We start from the raw sequence: 20050 nt of genomic DNA, 5'->3' as shown, positions 1-20050 counted from the left end.
AATATTATCCTTGACATGGTGGTAATGCCAAATATAGGTTTGGCCTTTGCGATGCATTATTCTGCCTGGATGTGGATAATCATTTGGATGTGTGACCATACAACGATATAATAACAATAATAATGATAGTTTGGTGTTTTAATTTTGCCAGACTGGGAATCTGATAGGAAATGTCCAAACTGGCTAGGAGGAGTGAACAGCCATGTTTTAGTCTTTCTTAATATATATGACAGCAGTTGCCAGAACTTTTCCCTGGGTTCTTTGGTGACATCTGCATAGGAAAGCAACCATTATAATTTATTTTTTCTTGCCTTGTTTCCTTATTCAAGATTCCCAAATTGTGTGTGAGATCCTGGGCAGAATGGTTCTTAAAATATAGTAGCTGGAATTTCCCAGCATTTGAGTCCATGCTAGTTGAGATCAAATGTTACCTTCTGGGAGCAGGTTGCCTCTGTGAGGTGATTTAGGAGCTGAGCATCTCATGGTCATGTGACAGGGACTCAGAGCATATGGCCAGCTTGATCATAAAGGGACAGAGGTGCTCTGCTGCAGTCGGTGGCTCCCAGCTTGACTGGATCCTTACAATCAGTCTCTCTCACTGCCTCTCTCACTTCTCTGCTGGCTTCTCTTCCAAGTGAGCTTTGTCCTTGTGCTTTCTGATGCAGCAGCCCCTCAACCCAAAAGGAAAGGGTAGGTTTCTTCTGTCCTTCATAGCTCTATAAACTGTCCTCTGACCTTGTGACTAGACAGATAGGCAGGGTTTCTTCTTCTTCTTCTTCTTCTTCTTCTTCTTCTTCTTCTTCTTCTTCTTCTTCTTCTTCTTCTTCTTCTTCTTCTTCTTCTTCTTCTTCCTCTTCTTCTTCTTCCCCTTCCTCTTCTTCCTCTCCACCTCCTCTTCCTCCTCTTCTTCCTCCTCCAGTTATTTATTTTGTTGTTGTTTTGCTATTCCCCAAAACTCTGGTCACTCGCCCATCTCTTGTGGGAGAATGGGAGAACTATTTGTTTCCCACAGGAAAAGAAGGTCTTTGTACCAAAAGGAGAAATGCCAGCCAGGCCCAACAACTGATCTCCATGAGAATGAGGCCTCCTATCTTTACTCTCTTAACAAATGCAGGAACTTTGCCCAAGCTCACATAGCAAATACAGGGCGAATGCACAATGAAGCCAGATTCAGTCCATCCAAAACCCAAGCACCCGGAAAGAAGTGTCAAGGCTGCAAGACTACGTTCAGAATGAAAACAGACAGTGGGATTTTCCTTTTTCTCCATCACTGGCTAGCTGTCACTTCAGGAAAGGCCGTAAACCTTCATGCCTCAGTTTCAGTTTCTCTAAAATGGGTTAAAATTCTGTCCACTCTAGAGGATAATAGTGAATATTCATGACTAGGAGGGAGAGAGAGAGAGAGAGAGAGAGAGAGAGAGAGAGAGAGAGAGAGAGAGAGAGAGAGACTAGACAGACACTTTGTAAAGATTTCATTCAGAAGTGGTCAAATTCTGGTCCTTATAACTTTTTTCTAGAATTCCTATACAATGTTGACTCTAATAACCATCCATTTGGGCTTTCACTTTCACCAGATGATTTGCCCCAGGAACAAACATGGGTTTCCAGTGCTGACCAGGCCTGATGAAAATCCCTAATTTCTCCTGTCACTCCATATGTGCGCTCAATTCCCATCGTCCTGTGCAGTTTTAGACATCGGCGTGCTGTCTGGTGCTACTGCTTTTGCTGTATTGAATTAGATGGAGACGCTACATTTCTAAAGAAAAAGAAATGTACTTTTTGCAGCATATTCTTGCGTTTCACAGCATGTGGACCGTGTCGACTGTGCACTTGCAGTAGACCTTCATTTTGTGTTTTTTAGCATGCTTTGGACTCTGGGTGATGCTTCTTTCGACAACCCTTTTGAGGAAAGGGCTTCCTTTCCTTTGCTCAGAGCTTTGCCAGCTGGCTCTGGCCTGGAGTGAATGCACATTGGCCATGGTTTGGTGAGAAGACAGTGGTGCTCTGGGTGAGGGGAGGATGACCACATGTGTCTGCACAGTCCTTCAGAGACTTTGAGCTTCTTCCTCTTCCTTCTTCCTTTGCCCCTATTTCCAAAAGAAGCTGAGTGTCCTGGTGACAAGATGGCCCTCTTGGGAAGATTAAGATAAATTAAGAGAAAACTCTTTTGGGACAGGCAAGCCGAGTTTTCCAAGTGATACTGTGGCTTAAAATATGCATGTGACAGGTGTGTCTTGGACTTGCCTATGTAGTAGGTAACATTTTAAGCACTGATGCAGCCTAGGCCCAGTTCAGACATAGACTGTGATGTGATGAGGATTTATTCTCAGAAACCCCAGGAAGCCGTCTTCACAGTGAGGTGAAGTTTAAGGCTGTTATTTCAATACTTCAACGTCTTAAGGGCTCAAACTCTGATGCTCAACAGGAAATGGGATAGGCGTGTAGGATGTGTGCATGTATAAAACACTATAAAATCTCAGACAGGACCCTGCAGCAAAGGATAATTTAAGCCCCATGAATGGTACAAGAACTGGAACTCACATAGCTAAATCAGCGAGGTATTTCTTGAGTCCGGTTCACAGCCTGTTTGAAAATCTCAGGTAGCGCGGCTTTGAGATGCTTTCTCCTAGGAATCACACAAAGCCTCTGGCTCGGGTTCCTCCGACTTTAACCCTCCCATCAGAAGTCCGAAGAACCAAACCTTGCAAACCGCCCTTAATTCTTCATTTGCTTTCTAAGGGGCTTGCCACAGCAGTCTAGCACACATTCAACGCCGTGCCTTTTCAGAAGGCTAAGGCGTAGACTGGGCATCTTTTAAGCAACCCCAAAGAATTGTCCTCTCTAGGCTTGACGGCATCCCACTCCACAAAGTAACAACATTCGATAAACAAGGAACTATGGAAGCATTTTAGAGACTGCAACTAATGTGCCAGCAAAGAAAAGCTCACAGTTTCTTGGTTGCAATATATATATAGTATCCAAGAGACAGACGTGATTACCCTCATCGGGTACCTACTAGGAGATGTATTGATTTCTTCTGGAAGTGCACGACTCTGCACACAGACACACATGCTCACCCAGTTTCTGAACACATAGCTTTTAATTCTTGGTAAACAATAGAGAGGCACAAAGTGTTTTTCTTTTCTTTCTTTTTCTTTTCTTTCTTTCTTTCTTTTTTTTTTTTTTTTAGAAAAAGCTGCTACTATAAAAAAAATGTATCGTGCACATCAGTTTCAAATGACTTGACCTTTTGTTTTGCTGGGGTCGCCGTGCCCCTTGTTATGGGCTGACTGCATTTGCCCATGCAAATCAGCACAAAGCTAGGATATTATCAGGCAACAGCGAAATTAAGAGGTAGGTCAGATTTAATGGAAACATCTGTCATTAACCCTTTTACAGAAACTGCCTGGGGGAATCCTTGCAGATAAAAGCTGTACTAAGCTACCTTCCCTCGCTCCGCAGAGGTGGAGAGAGGACGCCAATCTGACAATCATGGCCCACAAAGTGGGCTCTAAACATCTTCTCTAGAGAATGGCTCCTTTTCAAATATGGATAAAATGCAGAGCAAGTTGTCTGTGTGTGACACTTCCTCAAAAACAAACAAAACGAAACGAAACAAAACGAAACAAAAACAAAGGCAAGTTATCCCTCCTGCTAGTTTCTCCTCCGTCTTTCACCTGGAGACTGTGTCCCACTGGTTGGTCCTCCTAGCAAGCTAGGGTCTGTCTTCCTAGTCCCTCCGAATGAAATCGGACTGTTGGCATGCCGTCTTCTGTAAAGATGGAGCTCGCAAAGTTAGCAGGAAAGTCTGATGTTTATAGCTGTGCACATCAACACAATTTCCTTGCCTATGTTTCCCAGTGATAAGAAAAGTTAAATATGTATGTGTGTATTTATATGTAAATATATATTTATATATATGAACGAACTCATTAGTGCTTGCAACAGAATTAAAAGCATAGCTCTAAAAGACTAGAAAATGTTACTTTAAACAATTGTACACAGAACCACAAGGTTATTTGATTTGTTTGTCAGTAGGGAAAGAGGGGAGGAAATTTTCCATTGGAAACAATGAAGCCAAGGCATAGTCTCTCGTGCAGAAGCTCTGTTTGTTCAGAGTCACCCTGAACACTGCTGTAGTCTTCCTGTTAGATATGCTTATCCCACTGTTTGCTTAAGATGCTCCTAAGTGGGTAACGCCTTCCCTATTCGCGCCTTACCCGGGTCCTCTTAATGTTCTTAGGTGCCATGCCCCCTTTGTCTTTCTGGAAGTTAGTGTACACAGACAGAGCACAACCCTTTTACTTGTCTGCCTGTCTGTCTAGACTTCATCTCTCTCTTAATAATGTAGCAAGCTCATCTAACCAAAGCCAACTTGCAAAATGAGTGGAGTGGGTATTTACTGTTTACTTTATGGGCTTCTGGTGAGATGTGTGACTTGTGTAGACTCCATAGACTTCTAGCATATGAGAGACCCAGAGAGGTTTCTGCATGCAGCATGGGAAGCTGTGCAGCCCTCCTCAGGCTGTGGGGTTGATTGAGTTGAATTATTATCCCACATATTACCTGAAGAGATAAAAGGGGTGGACATGGGGGAAAATAGCAAACGCCGATTTTCCTTTTAAGCACACAATGCTCATCTTGTAAATTTTAACATTAACATATTTGAAAACTATTTGCCTTTCTAAAAATAATCTAAATAACTTCAAGCCCCACTCACAGACCCAAATGGGCGTGAAATTAGTTCATATTGGGTTTCTATTAATCAAGTTAGAACTGTCCTTTCAAAATGCTTTTCATCTCTGTTTCTCTCTGTCTGGGGGCCAACATGAGAAACTATCTAGTGGGTTCTGCAGTCACAGTCACACACATCCTTGTGGGTGAATGCAGGCACGTGCGAGTGTGTGCCTCTGCACACTTAGTGACAAGTGGCTTCAGAGACAAGTCCTGCACAAGTGCATTTAATTTAATTTAATTTAATTGAAAGTCCAAAGTAAAGGAAAGAGCAGCCAGAGACTGTTTAGGAATGAGACTGCACAGGTAACTGGAGATCCTGAACACTCTGTCATCCCTCCTCCCACCTCATGATGTGGGGGGCTCTGGGTCTCAGAGGCCAGGGTGACCTGCTTACTTAATTGGGAATAAAGCAGACTGCACTGCGTGCCAGCTACCTTCGAATACCTCCCAGCTATGTGGCATTTACCAACAAGACCTCACTCTTTTCTACCCTCTGACGTTTTTCTCTCAGGAGTCTATGATCTCTGTTCTCCTTTCATTGTAACATTCTCCTCCCAGAATGATCAGGAAACTTATTTTGAGGACTTTTACTATTTGGTTAAAACATCTTTTTTTTTTTTACTTTGTAAGAATTTTTTTTTGTGTGTGTGTGTTTTCACTGTTCTAGCAACGGGGCTTTAACCACTAAATGCTCAGCGTCTAGAGCTGGGTGTTTAGATCGGAACAAGTGCCTTGCAAGTCATGAGGTTCTGGGTTTCGTGTAAGTTGAGTACGGTAAGTCATCACTCTAATCCCACACTGTACATGCAGAGCAGGACCAGGAGACCAAAGTCCTTCTCAGCTCCAGGGTGAGTTCAAGGTGAGCCTGGGCTATACAAGACCCTGTCTCAAAGACAAAGCACAAAAAACAGAATGCTCATAGCAAGAGTATTAATAAATGGATATTCTGGGCACTGGTAGTTTAGAGACCTGACCAATGAGCTGGACAATGGGACCCTTGCTGTACATTCATTATACCTGATAATCAGGATGCAAGCCATTAACTCTCAGCAGTAGACATCCCTTTCTCGGGAGACTTATTTGAAGGAAACAGCATCTCTGGCTGGAGGCCTGCTTGGTCTGAATCTGGGTTCTTGGAATGAATCTTGCTCTGCTATGATCCCTGCTACCCAAATCCTGGCAAAGTGAAATAGCACATGGCCAGGGTAACTATTGTAATGGTCAAGTGGGACTATTAATCTCTTCAGCCCTTTAGCATTTCTGGTATTAAGCTTATTGTTTGAATATAGTCAAGCGACCAGGAACTCAGTCCGTATGTAAATACCTTCTTGCCTCTTTTCGGTTGCTGTGATAAAACACTCAAAACCAACTTAGGAAAGGAGAAGGTTTATTTCAGCTTGCAGGTCACAGGCCAGGATGGAGGAAAGTCAGTTTAGGAAGCCAAGCAGGAAGCTGAGGGAGAAGCTACACTGTTTGCCCAGGGAATGGTGCTGCCCACAGTGGGCAGCGTCTTCCTACATCAATCAACAATCAAGACAGTCTCCCATGGACATTCGTCCAGGTCACTCTTATTTGAAAGTCCCTCCTTGGATGACTGTAGGCTGTGTCAAACTGGCAGTTAAAACTATTAGGACGAGCTCAGTCTATATTCTCCTCTTACTCAGCACCTGCCTTTCCGTCCACATAAGTAACAATGTAACCAGTCACTGGCATGCTCCCTTGGACTTCCTTTGTTCACCAGTTCCTTGCAACAATGTCACAACCTCTTTTGCCTCCCTGACTTCTGCCTGTCCGTGGTTACTTAACTTGCATAGGGTTCTTACTATGAAGTGACATTTAACAATGTGCACGTTGAATCCGAGTACTCCATGCTTGGCTTAACATTCGTCTTCCCACTTATGTTTTGAAGAGAAATTTCATATTTTCTTTGCTCTAATTTTGGTTGCCAGAATGGCTGAATGCCATGCTTGGAAGGGGTGTGTGTGTTAGAGCTGGCAGAGACAGGACCATTGGCACAGGGCGAGCAAGCCATTCCTGTGTCACGGACATTGATCCTCTCCTTAGTTAAAGGACTGCTATTCTCAGAACCATCGCTGACTATTTTTTGTGTACATGAGACCCGCTCCCTGAGTACCATTCTAAATCAAGAGAGATGTCTCCCTGTTTTGCCTAAGAACTCCCAGCTGGATATGTTACAGCTCTATCTATGGGAAAATTGTCATTTGGACCGCTAGTTCGTTATCAGTAAGTAAAGAAGGAAGGGTTTATTGTCATTTTCCCAGTGATTTGAGGGAAGCAATGAGATCTTTGGAGGAGACTTAGAAGTGTGGGGGGGCAGATATGATTTGCTACATTTGTTTCCTTCCTATATGATGTACCTATAGGAATTTTGCTGATAAGTTAGTTCGAAAGGTTTAAAAAAAGTTTGAAACCCATTTTTAAAGTCTGTGTTTTTAGTGCCTTTTCTTTTCCAGACTCCATAGATGGCTGTGCCCTTCTAGTTTCTCAGTGAGCAATGGCTATGATTAGTGGCTCTAAGAATGGCTCAGCTTCTTAGACAGGGGTTTCTGAGCTCTCACTGCTGTAGGGAGAGGCCCTGGACAAGACACTTAAGCACAAGGCACTGATCGCAGCCATGTGATTATGTTATTATGAATTACAGATGGGGAAATATTCGGAGTGGCAGGTGCAAAGCCACCCCTGTAACCCTGAGTTGACAGAGTCTGCTAAATACAAAACAGAGTTCGTGTTCTAGAAAAGATCAACTCAATGTCACGTCACACAAAGAAGCGTACGGGGTGTGGGGAGATCTAATGAGAACAGCGGTAAACTGCTTTACACCACAGTGTGATTTGGGGGGAAATTATCATAATTTTGTTGTTTAATGGAAAGGCAGGGGAAGAAAAAAAAAAGCGTCATTTAAAGGGCCTCAGCTCGTAATCTCCTTAAGTTAAGGATCTCTTTATAGATTAAATAATGTCTCGGTTTACGTTGTCTGGATTGAAGTGTTTGGGATTTTCTTGTGGGAGACTGTGGTGCCAGGGCAGTAGGAACACTTCGACATTCTGACATGAGGCAGAGAACACTGAGCGATCCAGACCTCAGAACCTGCACAGGGCACACAGATCATAGATCACACTCTTCAGTGCTGCATGAGGGGAGAATGGGGACTGTGGCCTGAGTATATTGAACCTTAAGTCAAGTGGTTTACGGTAGAAGTTGTCATGAGAAATCTCTGATGTTTTTATTTGCCCGATTACTGATCAAAACTTATGGATGAAAAGTTATTTGTATTTTAAAACTATACTTTCTTCAGATTGCCACAAGTCAGAATAGGCGATGAAATCTACTCATGTAGCATCTGCTTGAAGGTCATGTATTTAAGGATGAACACACACACATACACACACACACACACACACACACTCACACACACAAAACATAAGAACAACAATCCTTCACAACTTAACACAAGGTGATTTCATGTAACATAACCTTTCTGGTTATATTGCAAGCAAATTCAAATATATAATTATCTTTTATTCATATATGGATATGTGGGTGCCAGAATGATATGTATGTGTGAGCCTGTATGGATGTGTGTGCACTGTGTGAGTGCATGGATGGGTGTGTGTGCACTGTGTGAGTGCATGGATGGGTGTGTGTGCACTGTGTAAGTGCATGGATGGGTGTGTGTGCACTGTGTGAGTGCATGGATGGGTGTGTGTGCACTGTGTGAGTGCATGGATGGGTGTGTGTGCACTGTGTGAGTGCATGGATGGGTGTGTGTGCACTGTGTGAGTGCATGAATGGATGTGTGTGCACTGTGTGAGTGCATGAATGGATGTGTGTGCACTGTGTGTGCATACTCACTGCTCATGGAGGTCTGAGGAGCAGTTTCAGATTCCTTAGAGCTAGAGTTGCAGTAGATCGGGAGCCTCTGTATGGGTGCTGGGAATTGGAAATGGGTCATCTGTAGAAAGAACAAGTGTTCTTAACCACTTCCACCCCAAATAAAAAATTTAAAATAGTGTGTTCCATGTACTTTATAAACTTGTATCAACATGTCCACCCGAAACCAGGCGTTATATACAATGACTGTACGCCAGTACATGTTTTAAAAACTGCTGTCCAGACAATGTACTTGATTGATTAGCCTTCAACTAAATTGTATCCTGGTGAATTCTAACAATTCTTACAAGAGTGATTGCCCTCAAAAATTAACTTGCTGTTTGGAATTTAAAAATGATAATCAATTTTAAAAAATTAAGAAACTCATGTTTTCAATTTAAACAAGTTAATTCTTGGTGTCAGCACCATATTTAAGACAGCTAACAACAGCCCAGGTTGTATAACTTTACTATTAAAGGTATTAAATGAGTAGTCTAATATTATATCTGTTAGTGTTTATGTGACAGAAGTTGTATACCTTGTGATGTTGCTGATACTGTGATTTTATTTATTCTGAAATCCATTGAGTGGGGAGGAAAGCGAATATTGGCTTACTTATTCTGCGGGGCTTTGTGGGAATACAGTTGACCACGACAATAAGAATAAGGACTTCATTTGTTGATCCATGACACAGTTGCTTGGCAATTTGAACTCCTATTTCTACCCTCTTAACAATCAAGGATGTGGCCAACACCACTGTCCCATCTGTGGGACTTCAAAGCAGAGCGTCTCCAATGACGTTACTGTGGATGGCTGAGCTGACATTCCCACCTAACTTCTGAACACTCCGTTTCTACCGCAGACACAGGACCCTTCTGTGAGACCCACTCACTATCTGTCCAAAGGTTCAGCATGGACTGGCTCTCTGAACCAAAGCTGTTCGGGTGCTCACAACGTCTCAGATTTGTCCCTCTGAAGTGTTCTGTGCTAGAGGGTTCTCGGTAGCCCTCTACTAGACATCCTTTGCCTACTGTGGCTAATTTGAACAAGATACAATGTATATACAATAGAGAGCCTCCCTTTATCTTGGTGAAGTGGCTATCACGATCATGTAGTCCAGTGCACACACTTAGCACAGGCGTGCGGCCCTTAACAAGCTTTTGAGCAGCACCTGGCACCTTGAGTAGGAATACCGAAGCCCCCCAGAACACGTTTATGTGAGGTAGAAAACGGACCAGCTTTAAAAACCTTCATCTGCCATTGTGAGTTGTGATATTTTTTTCCTGCCTGATAGCGATTATTGCAGCCTGAACCTTGGGACAAAAGTGTACATTGTAGCAAATTTCAAAGGCGTTTGTAATAATGGGCTGGTCTCCCTTCTTTAACAACTACTCTCATCCACTTTCCTGCCTCTGCGCCCACAGCACGGGCCGAGCACTGAAAGAAAATAAGCCTCTTCAACTCATAAACATACCTGCCTACCGTCTGGCAGGAGGCCCTGCAGTCTGGTGATCTCCTTAGTTACCCAGCAGAGAGGAGAAAAAACAAGAGCCCTGTGAAGATTCCGCATGCTGCCGCATCCCTGCCAGATGGCTGGTAGCAAAACATGGACAAGTGTCCCTGGCTCCACTTCCCTACAAGCAGGCACAACCAGAACGCCGCCACTGCCGGAGTGGTGGGCTTTCTTTTAAAAGCAGCTTCATCCTCGGGACTTTGCAGGGACCAGCATCTCAAGATGATGGGAACACAATGTATCAACATCAACAGAGACCGGGTCCACTGTAAACCCGTGGCCCTTCTCTTTCAATTTCTAGAATTATCCCTAAAAGAAGTTATGGACAGTTGGGAGATAGCCACAGCACTACTTCCTGATGTCATGATGGGCTGCAGGGCTAAAATGATCCCAGCCAGTTTGGCCTTTGAGTGGCTGACATTCACAGGCGAGCATGAAGAGCCCAGTCCAGGTAGCACTGGAGAATTTACTGGCTAAGCTTGAGGATGCTTAAGCATTGTGCAGTAATGTTCCAGTTCTTGGTGTCTGTCTGTGTGACACACAAACCATTGGAAAGTTCAGATGGAAACGGACAAAAGGCTTTGCTGGTGGGAATCAACTATGCACTTGTGACTCAAACTTTCCCAGTGACTTTTGCTGACAAAGCCTCCCACCCAGGTACCCTTTCAGCACGCACCCTTAATGGTGCTCAAGTGCACCTGTTCCCAAGCCGGCCAAAGGTTTGCTGATTTAGAGGAAACATTGTGAGAGAAACCTGATTCCTCTTTGCCGTTACTTGACCCACATTTTTTAGCATTATTTCTTCCTCTGCTTCTTAATTTTCCTCTTCCTTCTTTACCTCATCCTCTTTCCAGGTGTTAAGATGCCAAGGTTTCTTTCTCCTGTTTGATGGCAGTGCTATCAGACCCATGTTCTTATGTGCGCTCTGAACCCCTCCGCCTCTGTTAGTTCCGTCACTTCTGCCTCTGTTCCTTTGGCTGTGCAATGTCTCCCACATGCATCCTGTCTTTGAACACATATTCCCCAGCTAGAGGCGCTATTTTGAAACATTGTAGACGCTTTGGGAAGTGTAGTCTTGCTGATGGAAGTGGCTACTTAGTGGGGAACAGGGTTTGAGGTTTTACAGCCCAGCCTCATTTCTTGTTTACTCTACCTTTGTGCCACCCCGCTCTCCCTACCTTGGTTGGCTTTATCCCTTGGACTGTGAGCAGAAATGATCTCTTCCTGAAGTTGTTACTGCCAGTTACTTTGTTTCACCAAGGAGAACAGCATCCAACAGGACCACTTAGTCACACACCAGGTCTCCCTGCTTTGTCTAGAGAGTTAACTTCATTAACAGTCTCTGTTTAGTTCTATTTCAACCCCCACACATTAGGGAACTGCTAATGCTTTTCAATTCTTTGTGGACTTTCATACTCCATATAGTTAAAATACGCGGAATCACAGGACTTGTCTTTCATTGCTAACTAAGTCTAGATAACAAAAATCTTGGGGCTTCCTTCATTCACATGACATGCCACTCTGTACCCTTGTTATGCCAGCCCCTCTACACGGCGTCACTAGACTGTGCCTGTTATTCACTCATCAACTGATGGGCATTGGGTCATTTCCTGTTAGAGGTGTTTAAGAATACTGTGGCTATGAAAGTTGAGCTACGTTTCCTGTTGACATACATGTAGATTTCTCCTGGGCTTACACTCATGCCTACGTGTTTAGCTCATCACGTGTCTCTGTTTCATCGTTGCGAGTAACATAGGGGCAGCTGTGCTCTATGACTCTGGTATGAGAGGCGCTGTGCACTGCAGGTGTCCTGAGCTTCTGTAATTCATATTGTTCCCATTCCAGAGTAATGAATGGGGGTCTCACAGACAAATGTCCCATCTTAGACTTACTCTTTAGGAGTGTTTTTTTTTGTCAGTTAATAATTAGAAAATGTTAAGAAAAATAGTTGTGTGATACCGTTGGCTGTGATCTTCAGTAACTTGATACTGTAATGTGAAACTTCTTTGAATTGTTACGTAGTTATGCTGTCAGGTCTCAGTATTTAGGAGGTAATGGCAGGACTAGAGGAGTATACTATCTGGTGAGAAGTTGACTTGGAAATGAAATAGGCTAATGAACAATAATTTATAGCAGAGAACATTTCATAAAGGTATTTACACGAAGAAACAGATCTGTGGTGATTCCAATAGAAGCATAGAGAAGAAGCATGTCTAAAGGAGGTGTTATAAGCCCAATAACGTCTGTAGACATCGTTCAGGAGTACCCTCTCACTCTATGTGAGCTGTGTAAGGAATATTGGAGAATCATTAGTACATTTCCCATTTTCCCAAAGATGGAGAAGCTATACAAAATAATGCTCTTCTTGTTGCTGTTTTCTTTTATGTTTTCAGTGCTAGACATCAAGTCAATGTTCATGGTAAGCAAACATTTTTACCCCTGAGTCAATCCTCACCTCCACTATTTATACAGTCTCTTCTTGCAGATGCCCTGGATTCTCTTTTTGGATCATTTAAATTATGGGTATATTAAATATATTTTTCTGAGGCAGAAATATTATTAAATAGTATGACTGTCTGCTGAAGAGACCGAGATAGATACTGGGTAAAAAGTCATGGGTAGGCAGGCGAAAGACAAGCAAAAAGAGAGATGGATAGAAAGGTGGATGATAGGCAGGCAGACACACAGAAGGATGGGTGGTACAGAGATACATGATAAAGAGAGAACTCGGGATATAGTAGAAAGAAAGAGAGAGGAGAGAAGATAGAAACAGACAGTAGGAAGACTGAGGGAGGGTAGATAGGTGGACAGATACATGGACAGACGGTTGGGTCGTTGATAACCAGGTCAGTAGATGGGCAGATGGGTGATAGACAGGGCTGCTTCTTCCCTGCCCGCCTGGATGTCATCACATCCCAGAGAGCTTCATTGCAGTACAGCCTCACCCTGGATGGGGAGAGAATTAATTAAACATGGCAGCTGAGGTGCTGTCTGTCCTCCAGAAGGCCAGCGAGGTGCTGCCTTCCACTGCATCTCAATGTGACTATCTGCTCATCCCATTGAAACTCTTGAGGTACACAAACTAAGAAAGTTTTAGTCACTTCCAAAGGAGGGAAATGACAGGAAGGAGAGATGCGTGTCTGGGGCTTTGTCACATACATCCTTACTTATATTTTAGTTTTTTAAAAGGATAAACTTTTCCTGTGGATCTATTTCTATTTTTACTATTTCTACTTTTATAAATTAAGTTGACTTTCTGAGTCCTATGCACTCTTATTGTTCCTTCATGATTTTTATATCAAGCTGGAGAGAGCCATTCGAACTCTGTTGCTCAGCTTAAGCTAAACGTTAAAAGCACAGAGGGTACACCCCACACATGAGTCAAGCTTCCCCTCTCCCAGATCACCAAACCTGCTTTCCAAAGGCCAAACTTGAATTTCAGTCCCCCATCACCTCACACTGTTACCTTAACTGGGCAACATCTGGATGCAGAAAAATAACAAAAAAAAACAAAAAATCAAACAAACTTATTCTTGTAGTTTCTCCCATCAGGTTTCCTTTCGGGCCCGAGAGTGCAGATGCAGCACCCTTAACCTTGACATCATCAGGACTGACTTTTTTCCCTCTCCTGATTACCTCCCCCAGCCACCCACCCCCGCAGCTCCCTCCCCTGCCTTACATGCGTCTACTACCCTCAGGCTCTGACCTTGGGCAGACCGTGAGCTCTGAGTCCTGTTATTTAGAGTGAAGTAACACCAGCAGTCAGGAGGAACAATGTAGTTCAAGCCAGATAAAATAAATCTCTCATTTCCTGTCAAGGGACCGAGCCAAAGGCAAAGATGTGAGACAGGGGCAAACCGGGCGACCTGAAGCGCGGCCACGAGGGATCTCTGCGACCACAGGCCTCCCATGAACGCTGACAAGCTATGGAATTAGTGTATACATAGGGCGCACAGGTGCAGCTCCCGGGCCGGCAGTCCACACAGCAAGCTGGAGGTGCAGGAAGAGAGACTCCATGGAAAGTCTCCAGCCTGTGAAGGGGACCCCCTGGATGGCGCGAGGATTTCCTAAACCTGACAGAAGCTGCCTTTGTAATAGAAAACATTTACACAAGTTCTGCCTGCCTCACGTGCGTTCTGCACATTTGTGAACAGTCATAGGAAGGACCTTCGTGTTCAATTCTGAAGTAGAAGGTGGTAATAGTTTTTCACGGTTGTTGAGGAAGCGCCGGTCCACACGTGATCAGCGGACACCAAGGGAGTGTTTCAAGTTTACAGTGGTTTTAATTCTTGAAACCAGGGTCTGTGGCGGCATTGTTGGAAGCCCTCACTGTGAGGAACCTAAGGAAGCTCACTCAAGACCTGAGGCTTGCCTGCGGGAGGCGCTGGGCAGGCAAGCATCGGCTCCTCCCATTACTGGGTTTTACTGTGTGCATTGCTACAGTCGCTAGCGCCACGTGGTAAATTCTTGATGCCAGCCCTTGTCCATATTTATGTTGGATTCTGTTACTTTTTTCAGAGGAGCAGGAAGTGCAGAGGGAATCTAAAAGTAAAGCTTGACAAGACTCTGATCATCCCAACATTTTAGCTTTAGCCTGTGTTCTTTCAAGGTGGCAATGGTGAGAGACTTCACTCATCCATCCATCCATCCATCCATCCATCCATCCATCCATCCATCCATTCATTCTTTTGTTTCCTCTCTCAAACGATGACCACTTCCCTTTAGTTTCTAAGTGCTGGGTGCCTTGATGAGACATGACATGCTGACTGACATGACATCCATCCATACAAATGCCTCTTACATTCTCTAAACAGAGTTCTTTGTGTAAAACCCCACAGCGTTTGCATTTAGAGATAGCAAGGGTTTTCTTTTTGTTTTTCCAATTTCCTTCATGTGTGTGGGGGAGGAACTGGGGTGGGGATGCATGTCAGTGTATACATGTTTTGCACGTGTGTGGGCAGGAATACATACACAGGTCTACACATACATGTGGAGGTCTGAGGTTGGTGTTGGGATTAGCCCTGGTCGTTCTCCCATTTTATTCACGAAGGCAGAGTCTCTCGATCAAACTCAGGGGTATGTATGGGCTAGAAAGATGGCTTAGCAACTTGAGTGTACTCCTCTTCCTGGGGAAGACGGTTTGATTTCGTAGAGTTTGATTCCTAGTGCCCGCTGGGGAGAGCGCTCAGCCTCTGGTAACTCTAGCTCTGTGGGATCTGCTGCATCTTCTGCTTTTATGAACAGCAGTGCTTGTGGGCATCTCTCCCATACGGACCCAAATGCCTGCACAGAATCCACACAAAACAAAGAAAAAGCCTAAAATCTCTAAAGTAAACCAGAGTTCCCTAATGTGTCAAATCTGGCTATCCAGCTTGCTCTGGGATTCCTGACTCCGCCTTCCAAGGCTGCCAGGTGGGCCGCCATAGCCACCCAGCGTTTACCTGGTCCTTGGGGATCCAAATCTGTAGCAAGTGTTTAACTGCTGAACCATGCCTGACCCAAGCCAGGACTTACCAATCTAATAGGCTAGAATGCTAGGCAGTATTTGAGCCAAACAATTAGAAGTGTCTTGTGGAGGTAGAAATGGTCTTAAAGATCGCCCTTCAGGTTGGCGATGTCTAGACAACAGGCAGGTGTTCATAGAAGGATATGCTTTGCTAGAAGACTGAGTCAGAATAGCACCGAACATTTTCACTTTATATGTCACCAATCCTCCTATCCCCTCCGGGACAGCAAAAACACCACTATTTTCATCCCATATACATACTCCCACGATAGCCAACTCATTCTGTTTGCGCCATTACCTGCAAAAGTTGTATACTGTATGTCTTAGTTAGGATTTCACTACTGTGGACAGACACCATGACCAAGGCAACTCTTATAAAGGACAACTTTAATTGAGGCTCACTTACAGGTTCAGAGGTTCAGACCATTATCATCAAGGCGAGAGCAAGGCAGCATCCAGACAGACATGGTGCAGGAGGAGCTGAGAGCTCTACATCTTCATCTGAAGGCTGCTAGGAGAAGACTGGTTTCCAGGCAGCAAGGAGGAGGGTCTTAAAGCCCACACCCACAGTGGCACACCTACTCCAACAGGGCCACACCTCCTAATGGTGCCACTCCCTGGACCAAGCATACACAAATCACCACACAGGTTAGACCAAAGTCTTGCACCCCATTTACTTCATGCAATTTTAATCAAATTACCTGTTGTTTAAGCGAGTTGATGTCTTTCATACGGAGTCACAATTGTGACGGTGTGACGTATGTTGTTCGAATGTTTGCTGTACCTGAGGTGCTGAGCACACATTATTTAATCTATTCAGTAGTCACCTGCCATTCCAAAATGGTGAGGTAGGAATGCATTTTGTTTTAAGGCTGAATTGAGAGCAATTATATGTGATACATCATTTACTTTAGATTTTATATAAATACAATCATATCTAACAATTTAAGAAGTGTTCCCCTTTCTGTGCAACAGTATAATCTGATAATGATAAACTGTTTGCATAGGCAACCTTGGGCCGCATTTTAACTTATACGAACAATTCCTTTAACGCTCTGTGTAAGCACTGAAGGAGGCCTGTGCACTGGGGCCTGCGTGGGCAGCTTTTGGACACTCTCCTCCAAATGATCTGCTGAAGACCTTGGAGTTCTGTGTGCAGAACGCATGGTTCGCCAGCTCTTTCCTGCTTCGGTCTGAGTTAGAAGGCTGCTCCTCGCAGACTCCGACTGCATGGGCACCCGTGTCTTTGTGTGCTCAGCTACACGTTTCTGATCAGGCCTGGACATATTATAAAACACTTTAAGAAAAAGATTAACTGAGACAATCGGGTATTTTGCTTTCCCAATGTCCCCGCTCTTGGCACACGTCAGCAGTGGGTTTATGTATCGGGCTTGCACAAAACACAAACTATTTAGACAAAAGGGACAGTGACTCAGATCCTCTGGGGTGCTGGGTCCTCCGTGCTCACACACACTAGCTGCCTGATAAGTGCTCTGGGTCTGTTCCCTCCCAGTATTTATCAACCTTCTTACCTCTCCTCTCTGTCTTCTGCTGGCAGAGAATGGGACATTTGCTTAATTTAACCCAGGATGTTTCCCTTAAACAAAAACAATTGCTTCCTTTTGACGGGAAGTTTTTGAACCAGAAAATTTTTGGAGACAATTGGACACTTTAGGTAGCTTGCAGTACAACGTGAACCCCAAGAAACCATCCACGCCCTGTGGGAACAAGATGGGTTACCTCTAAGAGTCTAGGCTTGATCCATCTGTTCCTACAGCCTCTCCTGGCACTCACAATAAAAATTAAACTTTGATAAATACCAGGCAGTCCATCAGTTTTTTATTTTCACGATTTACCCTTATTTTAAGTTATTCATAGCGACGTTCAGTTCTCTTGATCTGGAATTAGACATGGTCGAGTGTTGTCGGGTATGGGTACTGGGAACTGAACCCGTGTCCTCTGGAGAGGCAGGAAGTGTTATTAGCCAGCGAGCTCCATCATGATACTTAGTGTATTGCTTCAGTATCCTGTTTGTGGCAGTTTTGTTGCACTCTACCAAAGTAGACAGTAAAGTCATGGAGGAGTGAGGAGTCACAAGCACCCATGGCACCTTATAGAGACTTAGATGAAGGGTATTCTCTTTTGGTCAAAGATGCCAATGAGAAATAAATGGACGTGGGCAGAGTGTTCACTGTTTTTCATATTCTGACTGTGGGGAAACAGCCAATGAGCTGAAATGCCACGAGAACGGTTCAAGAGAAGTAGTGCGTGCGGCAAATACAACTGACCGGCAGGATTCCCGGTGGCTGCTCCTGAGGAAAATGGCCCCGCACTTTAATCTTTTAAAACGACGAAGTCAGTTTTTATGGATATGAAGAAAATTAAAATTAAATTATCTATCTTGAAAATATTCCAGTAGCATCAGCGGCTTGAAATACTTCACAATTCCTTAGGCTGGCCTGCTTATTACATTACGGTGCCTCTAATCCTTCTGTGCACAGTGGTTATTATTCAAGACAAATTGTACAAGGGGGCAAATATTGCATGATTTATCAATTTAACTGCTTTATTACTAAACTACAGATATAGCCATATAGAAGTAATTATTTACCCTGCCGATATCCATGAACATACAGTCCAACAACGCCATAGCTTCCTAAAATCATATTGTGTGCATCCGAGTCTCACGTAAGCAGTGAGTCCTTTACATTACAAAAGCATTGTTCACATTCATTTCTATGCTAAATTATCTACACCGTACGTCCTCATACTTAAAAATGTACTTTGTGTGAATTTTATATAACGTGTATATACTTTTAAAATGATCAAAGGTTAAAGGAGACATTGATAAGTCATTTTGAAGCATAGTTAAAGTGCTTTAGACTGTGTCTTCTGCATGAAAGATGTAAAAAAAGAAAGAAAAAAAAAAGCCCTCTTCTGCTTTCCCGTTTGAGCCACTACAGGAGAAGCCAGTGTCAGTGGACATTTCGTGCTTAAAAGGGGATCATTAGCTTGTACAGCAAATGAAAGAAACGCCACCCTAATTAGTCTGTCCTTTGTCATGGGAACATTCTGAAAGTTCGGGGTGGCAGTGCTCAGAGGTTCTGGTAGTTCTTTGCAGGCCAGTGAAGTTGCTCGGACACAGCTGTCTTGGTTTGTGCCACAGGATCCTTGGTGCATCTTGAGCAAACACAGCAATTTGCCTTTCACCTTCCCTACCCAAGAATCTCACACTCTAGGGCTTACGCTTATACCTCTGTTTCTTACACCAGCAACTGACACCTCTCCCGGCCTCTCTCAGTTCTCTCGTCTGTGATGTCACTCTCTAGCAATTATATGAACTTATAATTTCAATATCTTCACCTTACCCAAGGTTTAAAGGGTACAACTGGAAGCTAAGACTGACCTACCAGGTGTCCAGTGAGCCTCCTGTGAGTCACACACCGGTGGACTGCCTGGACCATCCTGCCTGCTCTGTGGGGATCTGAAGGCTGGGTACCTGCAGGGAAGGGAGAGATGGTTTGTTTGAACACTTGGGAAGGACTTTGCTGTCATTATATTTCCAGTACTTGGTTTTAAAATCCACCTACGAATGGTCAGAAGCATCATGAACTAACTGCCCTATTAAAGTTCATCTCACCTGCAATTTGATAGTTCGTCCCTTTATAACTCTATCAATTTGCCTGGGTTTAGATTTTCTAGTTAGGAAATATTAGTGTATTCTGATGCTTGGCGAGGGGAACTATTCCCAACCTTAGTGTTTTCTATTTTAGTTAAACGCCTGGATTCGACAAAAGTTTTCTCTTCTCGGAAACGAATGACTTCAGACAGATTAAATGAAGGGTGGGTTTTGTTCTGTTTCTTTAGATCAGGGTCTCTATGAAGTCCATGTTACGTGACAACTCACAGTCTTCTGTCTGTGCCTTCTGAGGGCCGAGATACCCAGTGTGGGCCACCGCACTGGGCTCAGAGGACTGCAGCTACAACTATCTTAGATGTGACTCTAGAATAAAATGTAATTAGTAAACAAAACATTGAGCTGTTCCCTTTTTTCAGTTAGCATAAAATATTCATACTATTTGAGTAACCAGCAATGCTGTAAAATCCTTACAATTACTTTGTTTGGATCATGTGGCCTAGTGGTAGAATTAGTAAGTTTTATTTTTGTGATCTTTTAGCTTTAGTGCAGTTTTAGTTCTGAAGGACAAATCCCAAGGCTATTGAAGAACCCTGTGGGAATTTTCAACTTTAATTTGTTTTGGCTTTCGGGGAGGACTTGCTTACGAGGTCCTTGATTTTCTGTTTGAGGTTTGCTGGCCTCTGGTCGAAAGCCCCTGTGATTATGACTCACACATCTATCACACTGTTAGATTTCCAATACCTGGCAAAGTAATTGTGCCCTA

General features: G+C 43.7%; 1 protein-coding gene across 4 annotated transcripts in view; it reads left to right on the top strand.

Moving 5' to 3' along the window:
• Window positions 1-20050, top strand: part of Sox5 (SRY-box transcription factor 5) — a 955415-nt gene that overhangs the window by 492835 nt on the left and 442530 nt on the right. The window contains exon 1 of one of the 4 annotated variants that reach the window (XM_039106952.2): window positions 6804-6981. The exons of the other annotated variants lie outside the window; for them this stretch is intronic. Within the exon in view, the coding sequence (XP_038962880.1) occupies window positions 6944-6981 (38 nt within the window). The 5' untranslated portion in view covers window positions 6804-6943. Of the gene's footprint in view, window positions 1-6803; window positions 6982-20050 lie in introns of those variants that run through there. 4 annotated transcript variants of the gene reach the window in all.

Source organism: Rattus norvegicus, chromosome 4 (assembly GCF_036323735.1).
Source record: "Rattus norvegicus strain BN/NHsdMcwi chromosome 4, GRCr8, whole genome shotgun sequence".
Lineage (NCBI taxonomy): Eukaryota > Metazoa > Chordata > Mammalia > Rodentia > Muridae > Rattus > Rattus norvegicus.
This window is presented reverse-complemented; position numbering and strand designations above follow the sequence as displayed.